Source organism: Ctenocephalides felis, unplaced genomic scaffold (genome assembly GCF_003426905.1).
Source record: "Ctenocephalides felis isolate EL2017-DRISC unplaced genomic scaffold, ASM342690v1 CF-g0.4_SCAFFOLD_00845, whole genome shotgun sequence".
NCBI lineage: Eukaryota > Metazoa > Arthropoda > Insecta > Siphonaptera > Pulicidae > Ctenocephalides > Ctenocephalides felis.
In genome coordinates this window covers 18,913,640-18,925,838 of record NW_020536999.1, presented here as the reverse complement: position 1 = coordinate 18,925,838, position 12,199 = coordinate 18,913,640, and the positions used below count along the sequence as shown (strand labels likewise).

Below are 12,199 nucleotides of genomic sequence, written 5' to 3'. Positions count from 1 at the left end.
ATTTTATTATACGACATAATAATTATTTTATATCAATTTACCTATTGTTTGGAAATTTGTTATAAATTTTTTTCACCATTTTCAATCATATTGTCCAATCGAAATAAAAAAGATGCTAAGTTTCCAAAAAATGGGAGCGGTTTCTGGTGAGGCACATTGGAGTCTTTGAATCTATTGTAGTTCCATGTAGCATATAAATAGAAGGCATAAGCCAACACTGTTATCAGGATCCAGGTTATAAAATCCATTCTAAAAAATATCATAATTAATTTTCCCATTAAAAAGATTATTATAATGCCATAATAAGATTTTGCCCAATAGAATACATTTGAATATAATAATATTAGTTTATTGTATTTAATTTTAATACTGCGGAATATACTAATATACAGTATATATTACAGTTTATCACAGGTAACAAATGTTGTATACGTCATAAAACTAGCTGTAAGTGGCATTTTGCCTTAAAGCAAGTTGCATGATTGATAAATCTGACCGATTTGACCTTTTAATTTTCGAGATCAGTGCAGCTTCTTTGGAAAAATGTTGACGAAAGATTAAATATTGGCTCACATACACACACTTTTTCCAAGTTTTGTGTCAAACGATTCAGAAAGACTTAAAACGTGGTGAACACATAAAATTAGCAAGTGGGATTCTCTGGCAAAAATATAAACCTTTTCTTTAAGAGTTAACAAGCTTTTGTTATAATAAAATATTAGTGTGAAATAATTTTACATATTTATCACAACTCAATATTCATCACAACATTTTTTGCAATTAAAATTTTTATTATAGATAAATTTTATCTAATACTGATAATGGAATGGCAAATTGTACGTATTTCAAAAATTTATTGTTCTTGTTTTTGATGTAGGTTTTGCTGAATCATAAATAATAAATTAGTTGTATATATAATAACACACACTCACACACACACACATATATATATATATATATATATATATATATATATATATATATTTATTTATTTATTTATATATTTATATATGAACAAAACTGTTTTCAGAGGCGTCATTCACAAAATCACATGAAACGAATTTTAATTAGTTTAATTATTTATTTCAGTTTTTTTAATTTGTTATACACTGATCTAAATATTTTTATTTAATTCATTTTAATTTAATCACTAGAAAAATACCTTAATTTATAGAGAACTACGATCTAACATGAATATACAACTACAATACTCGCACTGACATCACACGAATCATGATCAGTCAATTAATAAATGGAGTTACATATTGTGATGTAATAATAATCGTTTGAAATAAATTCTAGATAAAATAATTTACTTTCAAAAGCATACGCTATAAATGTATCAAAACAAATTTATTTGATTTATTACAAATTTATCATTTAAGATAATTAGAGCAACAATAGGATTTAGGATAAAATGTTGGGTACAAGTAGATACTTTGAAATACTATTGGTTTCGTTCACCATCTAGGAATAATTTTCATTTTCATTATTTTTCATAAATTAGTGCCAGTCAATCTTTGCACTTAGTATCACATAGTTCCAAAATTTATTTATAATTTATTCAAAGCACTACAAAATTAGGGTTCAACTAAAAATACTTATAATTTGCCTTTGCGATCTGATGGTACTTCTTTATTTTAATCATTTACTGCCAATTAGTGCCAAATAGATTTTGATTTGTTTTCAATTAATTGCACATTTTTTAATATGAGAAGATATTTTTGTCTGAAATATATATTGACTCCAAAAACTGATATATACTTAATTAAAACTAATTGAAAGAATGATTTATAACTCATTGATTTTATATTTGTACAATTCAAATTACATTGTGCAAATACGATTTGCCCTTATTAACTATCTTACTAACAGATAAATTAAATTATAAGTATCATATTTTGTTGATTATGCTGTTCATTTATTCACTCTCTTCTTAAAGGTGACCCAAAATCCTTTTTCAACATGCATGTTAAATGTTGACTTTTTGATTTTCAAAGGTATTTGTGTTTTCTCACAAGGCACAATATCAAAATGACGTAGAAGTTCGAAAATTATCATTTTCACTTCCATCAATGCAAATCGGGATGCTAAAAGTATTTAGACATCAAGTACTGGGTTAAACAAAATATTAAAATTTATGTCTCTAACAGTTACCTATGCAGTTTCGTGGTCCTACACCAAAAGGCATATATGTGAATGGTTTGATTTTGTGTTTATTATCATCACTGAATCTTTCAGGATCAAATTTATCAGGATTTTCATAATATTTTTCATCGCGTTGCAAATAGTATATAGGATACAGGACGACTTCTCCTTTTCTCACCTATTTGTTTTGTAATAAAGGATAAATTTCAGAATATACAATAATTGTGGTTGTGTAAGATGACTTACTTCAAACTTATTTCCTTCATAATCTTCAATTTCATAAGGCTTTATACAAACTCTGTCAGTAACAGCAAGTGGTGGCCACAGCCTTAAACTTTCTGAAAAATTTAAATCTTACTATTATAAAAAAACTAATAGATAATTTTGATATATGTATAAAAGTGATTTAAAAAGAAGACCAACCATACTACTTTGATGATTATCAAGATTTATGGTTACCTACCAGATACGACCATATCCAAGTATTTCATATGGACTACTGTTTCATAGCTTGGTTTATCCTCTATAGAATCACAAATATCATCAATTTCTTGTTGAAGACGTTGCTGGATTTCTGGATGGAGTGCCAATTCATGGGTCAAAAAGCATAAAACAGTTGATGTCGTGTCAAAACCAGCCAGGAAGAATATCATGGCTTGAGCTGTTAACTCATCGTCTGTCCAAACTATAATATTGTAAAATAAATAGATATCAAATTTGTTTACTCATATATTTTTCTTAGTATAATAGATTTTGGTCATTAGTACCTCTTTTTGTTGTGTGGCTTTTTGTGACATGAGATTCTGCAACTGTAGCAAATCCTGCGTCAACATTATCATCATTGTGATCTTCGTTTTTAGGAACTTCATGGCGTAAAGCTCCTTTTTTAGCTTGCATCAATAACTGTATCATATCTGGTCTATGGATATTTTCCTTCTCCCTAAGAGCAATAGTGTCACCGACCAAGGATCTGAAGAAATTGGAACTTTCATCGTCCGCTAAAGCTATTTTGAAAAACTAAAAGAGCGCGAAACTGATTTTTGTTTTGAGACATTTTTTTTTATAGTTATAGAAAGAAATTTACCTTCATAACTTTGGGAAACATAATGTGAGCAAATAGTTTCATAACAGTAAGGGCACCACCAAAATTAAATCGTTGCCCCATTCTGTAGAACAAGTTGTCCTTTTCCTTCAAGCTGTTGACTTTGAGACCAAATGCCGTAGAAGCTATTACATCAGTTGTAGCTCTTGTGTACAAGTTTTTTAATTCTAATGATTGTGGACCTGAAATCAAATCAATTGATCATTCTATTCAACTAATATACAGAAAATCAATACTACTATTTATTTACCTTTTGTGTCGATTTCTTTCTTCATAAAATCTGCCATCTGTTCAGTGCATTCCGACAACAACCTGAACATATTTCTCATTTTACTTCCAGTAAAAGCAGGACTAAGGGTTGCTCTCATGTCACGCCATTTCTGATCTGTATTGAATTACTATTACTTACTAATATAAATTGGAAACGACATATAAAAATATTCTATTATATTTTATGTTTGTTTCAGCGTATATAAAGAAAGGATTTTTTTACATGCCTTGGAGATTCAGCATAACGTTTCCAAACATAGGATCAACATCATCAGTAATGAATGGTCTGTGATTCGGGAAATTATCAAAATCTTTGACACCAATTTGTCTGATCAATTCTGGGTCTTTTATCATCACAGCAGGCATACGGAGTTGGAAGACACCATAAAATCTTGAAGTTAAAGGTAAGAATAAAAAAGCTATAAAGTTTAAATTGGATAGTCAAGTTGACTCAGGTCATTACTTTTCTCTTACCTTTTATTTGGAAAACTTCTATACACTTTTCCAACATTGTCAATCATGTTCTCCATGCGCAGCATAAACGGTCCGGTGTTTCCAAAAAATGGAAAAGGCTTCTTGTAAGGCACTTTCGTTCCTTCAAATCTGTCATATGTCCAGGTGGAATATTTGTAAAAAGCGTAGACCAGCACGGCTACGAGTATCCATGTTATGAATTCCATCTTTAGAAAAAAAGTGATATAAGATTTTCAAATAAATTCATAGTTTGGAAAATGGAATATTTGAAGGTGGTTTAGAATGACTTAAAAGACGAGAAACAGAAAACGGAGCTTTTCGGATTTTCTGGTGAAAACCAATTTTAATTTCGGGGAGGAAAAGATAAACAAATGCATTAAAAATGTAGTAAAAGTTAATTCTTTTGGGTTTAAAAAAATGTTGCGTTGCCCTCTTATATTTTTTTCTGTGTTTTTTTTTTCATCTCTTTAATTTTTGTTATACGGCTATTTATAAGCATTGCACATATTAAACAATTATATAATTAACATAAACAAATAGCTAGACATTTTTTTAACTGGCATTTAATTTAGCATGTACAGTTGTACCTACGATTTAGCCTTGAACGCTTATTAGATAATATTTTTTATCAACTGAGATGACAATGCTGAATAGCAAGGCTGATTCATACATTTGGCGTCCTTGATTTCGATCAAATGTTGTATTTGGCGTCGAATCGATTAATTAGAATCGTTTATTTAAAAAATATTTATTTTAAAAAAAGTAAGTAAATTAGTTAATTGACTTTACTTTTACTTTTTTGCAAGCTGATAAAGGATCTAGTTACTACTTACTAGCAAAAGCTCTAATAGCTAACTGGCAAAAACAGCTAATGTAAATGTTTATAGCTATTGTGAGAACTTGCGTTGATTATCTAATTTACTATGAGTTTGCAGATTTGGAGATTTGAATTTTTATGTATTGATTTTTCACAAACTATAGATAAGATAATTCTCTTAATGGTATGCAGATAATACCTTATGGTATGTAGAATTTTTTTCACAAAAAAATTATAATTTCATAAGAATTATTCAAATAGTTTTAAATTTATAGATTTTTAAACAGCAATTAAACAAGTTCAGTATAAAAAAATAAATAGTGACTTTTCGTATGAAATCACTTCATACAACTTTTTATTGTTAAATAAACAATTTTGGATTTTCCTTTATTATAAACAAACAAGCTTTTTAATAAACAATTAATTAGTTATTAAAAATGAAAACTATGCTATGCAATTTTTTTTAAATAAGACGGACAAACGTTTCGAGTATCAGCTTGACTCTTCTTTAGTGAAAAACACATTTGTTTAAAAAAAAAAACTACGCAAAAAAACCTGATTCACAGTCATATTTGTAAAAAAAAAAGAAAAAAAAATGATTTAAAAACTTTAAATTAGTTTGTTTCACACATATTTCAACTCAACGTGATAGTTGATTGTTATTAATTTGAATTTTATTTTGACTTAGATTCTGATTTCTTGATATATAGTACATAACTAAACTAAAAAATATTAAATATATTTTGTATTTAATTTGAAAATTTTCAATCAATTATAATTATTAACTACACTGACTTAAGATGTAAACAAAAATATTTCAGCAGCTTTGCTATTTTTTTTACTTCACACCTAGTTTATCCAAAACCACGAAACGATTCGTAACACATTTTCTAATGAAAATATTATTTTTAAAATATATTTTAGGTGATTTTAACAATTATTATACCTTGTTTTAATTTAAATAACAATCACTTGTGCCCAAACACGACTTGACACAACTGCGTTTATATTCCTACTGATACATCTTCAATCATGATGAATTAATCAGCCGTTACATACGAGGTGTGTTCAAAAAGTACCCGGAATTACTAATAATTAAATTTCGCGGGTCTGGAGTGTCTGATTGTCAAAATTTTTTTTTCATTGTGTTGGTATACATGCCCCTAAAGTATGATGAAATTTTCAGCTATATTCACTGTTTACTTTGTCTGTGGTAGTCGCTAAGGTTCGACGTGTTTTTCTGAGCTCGGCGATTTTTACAATGGAAGAATTGAAAAGTCAAAGAATTTGTGTTAAATTTTGCGTAAAAAATGAAATAAAGTGTTGCAAAGTGCAAAAATTCACCAGATATGGCTCCGTGTGACTTTTTCCTATTCCCAAAGTTGAAGAGACCCATGAAAGGACGGCGGTTTTCCTCGATTGAAGAAAATCGCTGAGAGTGCTCAAGGACATATCAAAAAGTGAATATCAAGGGTGCTTCGAAAATTGGAAAAAACGCTGGCATAAGTGTATTATATCTGGGGGGGACTACTTTGAAGGGGACCACATTAATGTAGACGAATAAATAAATATTTTTTCGTATACTGATGTAACCGTCCTCAAAAGTGATGAAAAATCGACATTATCGAAAAAATATGTAAAAATTATTCCTGAAATAAAAATGCAGAAAATACTTCAATTGGTATTCAGCAAAACACAAAAACTTTTAGTTCAAGTGAATATATTTTAATTATTATTTATACATGAATATACATGTATAATAAAATGAAACAAAATTTATATAATTGTAAATAATAAAATTCACCATTATAATTATAATTTATACTACAAAGTGACCAAAGTGTATTTTTGCAATATGCTTGTTTTTAATTGCGAACTTACGATAAGATGGAAATCATGTTTATTGATAAATGTGATTTCCATCTTAAGATGACTTCTCAATTAAAAACAAGTAAATTATAAAAAAATATGTGTATCTTAATTTAATTCTATTTACCCGTATAGTAAGAATGATTTTTAAATTGAGTATTTAATTATTAATAAATGAAATACCCATAGTTAAATATAAAACTTTATGAGAAATAATAAGTTATTTATTATAAAACTGCAAAATCTCAATTTGAATTATCAATATTAATAAGTATTACTTATAATTACGATATACTAGTACTTTATTTTTATTACTTGTTGCATCTTTGTTTAAAAGTGACCCAGAATCCCTTTTCGACTTTCATGTTGAATGTTCCTTTAGTCAGTTTTAGTGGTATTTGGGTTTTCTCACATGGAACAATATCGAAATTACGAAGAAGTTCGAAAATGATCATTTTTACGGACATTAGAGCAAATCTAGAAGCTGAAAAAAAATTTAAAACAATGTTAGTATTTTGCATCAAATAGTAAAAAATAAAATGTGAAACTAAATCAATGTAGCCTAAAGGAGGACAAATTAGTTTGGAGCTTCAAGTCACAATTTTTTTAAACTAGCATGTTTGATTTGTTTTTCTAAAACAAAATGTCACTCACACCTAGTTCTATTTTTAGTAATTCATTACCTATACAATTCCTTGGTCCAACCCCGAATGGCATATAAGTAAATGGTTGGATCTTGTGTTTATTTTCTTCACTAAATCGTTCAGGATCAAAATGATTTGGATTTTCAAAATGTTTCTCATCTCTTTGTAGAGCATAAATTGGATATCCGATCACCTCTCCTGGTTTGATCTAGTTTTTATAAAAGAAATAATAACATTTTCATACACAAGAATCAATAATAATCATAAAATAATTACTTCAAATTGTTTCCTTCGTGATCCTCAAGATTGTACGATTTTGTACAAACTCGTTCGGTGGCAACAAACGGCGGCCATAATCTTAATCCCTCTAAAAAAATTGTTTGAAATTATTATATTGATTATAATTGATTTTTAACATCATATTTTTTGCTATTCAGAAGTCTTTCCATTTATTTTACCAGATACAACCATATCCAAGTACTTCATGCGAACTACAGTTTCGTAATTTGGTGTTCCACTAATGGAATTACAAACATCATCAATCTCTCGTTGTAGACGTTCCTGGATTTCTGGATGTGTCGCCAATTCGTGTGTTAAAAAGCACAAAACCGTGGAAGTAGTATCAAAACCAGCTAGGAAGAACATCAAAGCTTGGGCAGTCAACTCATCATGAGTCCAAACTAAAAAAAACAGAACAACTTTATATAAATTTGTCACTTCCAGAAATTTTGCAACTGTTGTTTTCTGACCTGTCTTGATTGTTTCTATTTTTGTGGTGGATTCTGCGGCAGTTGCAAAACCAGCATTATCTGTATCATCTTTGTCTTCATTTGTTGACACCAATGATCCTTTTTTTGCTTGCATGAGTAATTGGATCATGTCTGGTCTATGAATGTTCTCCTTTTCTCGAAGAGCCATGGTATCGCCTACTAATTTGCGGAAGAAGTTGCCGCATTCATAGTCGATGAAACTTATGTTGAAAAACTAAAGACCAATAATGATTTCAATTATAATTAATTTAAAAACCAGGAGTTGCACAAGGAGTTTGTGATTGCTACTACACAAAGGTATAGGAAATACCATAATTTATTTAAAAATGCATAAATAACAATATTGAGGGCTGTGAGTTCTTTATCATTTTGGGAACTAAGTATGAGTAGGGTCGTCTGATTTACCTTCATAACTCTGGGTATCAACAAATAAGCAAATATCTTAATGATAGCTTTGAAATTTTCACCAGTTAGTTTCTGACCCATCCTATAGAAAATATTCTGTTCATCCTTCAAACTATCAACTTTCAGCCCAAATGCTGTCGATGCAATGATGTCAGTGGCAGCTCTTGTATAGAATTCTTTCAGCTCCAAAGACTGTGGTCCTATAATAAAAAAATATATTATAAACCAATTGTAAATACTGATTGTTAGCACAAACCTTTCTCATTGATTTTTTTCTTCATAAATTCACCCATCTGTTGAGTGCATTCAGATATTAGCACAAACATATTTCTCATTTTGCTTCCAGTAAAAGCTGGACTAAGGGTTGCTCTCATGTTGCGCCATTTCTGATCTAATGAATAGATGCAGATTTATTTTTAGTTACTATATACTTTAAAAATTTAGAAAAGATTGTCATGTTTTTCAAAAATATTGTTTCATCGCCATTAAAAGTCTTTTTTTTCAAGTCTTACCTTGAAGGTTGAACATAATATTACTAAACATTGGATCCAAATCTTCTTTAACAAATTGTCTGTGATTCATGAAGTGATCAAAATCTTTTACACCAACTTGTCTAATTAACTCTGGATCTCTTATAACAATTGCAGGAGTACTCATTTGGAATACACCGTAAAATCTATTAAATAAATATAAAATTATAATAGATTATTAAAATATATAAATATTATGTTAAGAACTGCTTTGTGGTTATAGAAAAAATTATAATTGTTATCTGAGCTATATAGTAAATACTCTGGATAGTGAAAGCAGAAGCTTTATGAACTATTTTCTCTAAGGATAATTTTCTATTGTTCTAGCTCTTGATCAAGGGATGGAACAAAAACTTATAATTATATTTTAAAACAAAAATAACAGGATATTTTTACCTCTTATTTGGAAAGATGTCGTAAAGTTTCGAGAAGCTTGTAACAATGGTTTCCATTCCAAATAGGAACTTTCCAGAATTTCCAAAAAATGGCATAGGTTTTTGATAAGGTACTTTTGTTCCATCGAATCTACCATAGTTCCATGTAGAATATATGTAGAAGATGTAGATTAGCACGGCTACGAGGATCCATGTTAAATAATCCATCTGTAATAACAATTATAATAATAATAATATTTCATATAAATCAAATCTACACCTGCAGTTCTAAAATTATCTTCTATATTTCATATAAAATTTTCATGATGTATAAATATATATTTTATATGCGTATACATATACATATAATTTTATATGTGTATATTATATTCCCAAAATAGAATACATATATTATCGTTGTGAATTGATTTAATTCTGTATAGAATTTCGGAACTATTTATATTGGCAAATATTTATTAAACTAAATATTTCTAAATCTTTTAAAAATATATTATTTCCGATATGATGTATATAGATCATCATTCAGAATATAATGGGTATTTTATAATCTTTATAAATTGATATTAAACGCTTTAAAAATTCCTAACAGTTAATATTTTTCTGATAATTTTTTTTTTCAAACTGTGCAAGTCATAGAATTATATAACAGCTTATATTTAATTTTTTTTGAATATAAATTACAATCTGTCTATATAGAAAGACATTGAGTAATTAATTTCACAAATAACATGGAATTTTAAAAGGAAAACCCAGTGGTTCACCTTTTATTAATATACTAAACATCTTAATTGAATTTAGGTATTATAAATATTTAATATTTAAATAGGTACTGTACTGTTTGTTAATTTCAAAATACAATCCCTTATTATAATTATTTTCATATTTACAAATAAATTAAGACACTTTTCACAAATAAATTTAAAATATAAAGAAAGATTATAAGTATAAATTCAAATAAAAACAAAAAAGCTCACAATTAATTACTTTTACAGATTCTTGCAATTTTTAGTTATCAAGCATAAATTAAATTAATATTATCTCAATCTAATTCTAAATTTTCATAAATAAAATTATTAACTTTTCACCAAAAACAAATATAATCACTATTTTTACACAGTGTGTTACTCGTTAAAAATGAATCATACACATCCGTATAAATAAAGTTTTATCGATATTCCTTTTAGTTTTTATGTCTTAAACCATTATATTAAATACTTAAATCAAATATATGTTTCAAATCTTTTTGTTTATATTTTATTTACCTTTTTATCTATTAATTAACAAAATTTCTGGAGTACAACTAAAACACAACTTATCCGGCGCACATCAAAACTGAAAATGTTTGTTCCGATGACCGCAGATTACTAATCATATGTAGTCAGATGTAACGACCTTGATTTTTTTAAATTTATTGTCAATTGTGTCTCTAATTAAAAGTGAATTAATTGGAAAATCATTCCAGGGTTGAACTAGTTCATTAAAGGTCTCTATATTAGGGAATTAGTTTATATCGCTTATGACCTTGACGAAAAGCTTATTTTATATATATATAAATAAAAATATTTTCTTAAAAATTTAATTAATGAAAAATGATTTTAATTCTTAACTTTTGATATATCTCAAAAGCTAATGTAATAAAACGAGAACTTTAGGCATAATTATGTATAATAACTCAGAACAATGTATATAGATATAGTTTCTATTTTTATAATCACATCAGAAATACAAAAAAATATAAAATAATATATTTATTCGTGAAAATATATACTAAAATTGGATTCTTATAAGACCTTCGAGTATTGGATTGGATTCTTATAAGACCCTCTGAATGCAATACCTTCTTATTAGAATACCTGGCTTCATGCCGTTCAAAATTTTTATTAATTTGCTTAATAGTAGAGTATTCAAAAACGCAAAATTTATCATATTTTCTTTGATATTATGTTCAAACTGTATCAATAACAAGACATATACATTTTAATTATTAAAATGCATTTATATTATGTAATTTAATCTTTTATTATTGAAACCTTAAATGAAATGTTTGTATTTTCGTTCAGCGTTGTCCCGTAAGATGAAACTACTGTATCTTATGAAATGATTTTACTGCGCAATTATTTATTTTTTATATTTAACAATTACTTGAAAATTTATTAATAATATTAAATATGGATTTTATGGATATTTTACAATTCTCTATTAGCAAAATTATTGAATGAGTCTGGTGTTAATTTCTTGAAAATTTCAAAACGATGAAGTTCTTAGAAGTTTTATGATTTTATAGGGCTTAATAAATATATTACATATTATAAAGTTTAACAAATATCAAAGATAATTTATTATTAATAAACTACAATACCATGGATATCAAAAATTTTTACAAACAGATATATAAACTGTATATAATATGTAATAATATACCTAATAATATATTAATCATTGTATAATAATTTAGTACCTAAATCTTCATATTTCTAAAATAATCGATAAATATACCAAAATCTTTAGAATCTTAAAATTATGATGACTGGTTTGGAACTTTTAAATAGCTTGTATATAAAATATATGTTTATTATATAGTCAATATTAGCCAAAAAATATGTTTTTTCCAATTTTTTAAATTGTAAGCAGACAATTTAAATTTTTGTCTAAATCTTAGAGTTATTTAAAAATTTTATATTTGATATTTTAATATTAAATATCATATTTTATTGCACTTTTCTATTAAATTTTTAAGAATAATTTTCTAAGGAAAAAATTATTAATATTTAATTT

General features: G+C 27.1%; 1 protein-coding gene across 1 annotated transcript; it reads right to left on the bottom strand.

The window, feature by feature from the left end:
- Nucleotides 1-1,855: 1,855 nt before the first annotated feature.
- LOC113379829 (cytochrome P450 9e2-like) lies at nucleotides 1,856-9,145 on the bottom strand. The gene is made up of 17 exons (XM_026619559.1): nucleotides 9,012-9,145; nucleotides 8,756-8,890; nucleotides 8,500-8,699; nucleotides 8,074-8,308; nucleotides 7,783-8,004; nucleotides 7,601-7,691; nucleotides 7,364-7,485; nucleotides 7,022-7,164; nucleotides 3,995-4,200; nucleotides 3,748-3,911; nucleotides 3,501-3,635; nucleotides 3,233-3,432; nucleotides 2,916-3,165; nucleotides 2,612-2,833; nucleotides 2,395-2,486; nucleotides 2,158-2,326; nucleotides 1,856-2,090 (listed from the first exon to the last, which is right to left on the bottom strand). The coding sequence occupies exons 1-17, from the start codon at nucleotides 9,079-9,081 to the stop codon at nucleotides 1,918-1,920; spliced, it is 2,829 nt and encodes a 942-aa protein (XP_026475344.1). The 5' UTR covers nucleotides 9,082-9,145; the 3' UTR covers nucleotides 1,856-1,917.
- Between the last annotated feature and the right edge of the window lie 3,054 nt (nucleotides 9,146-12,199).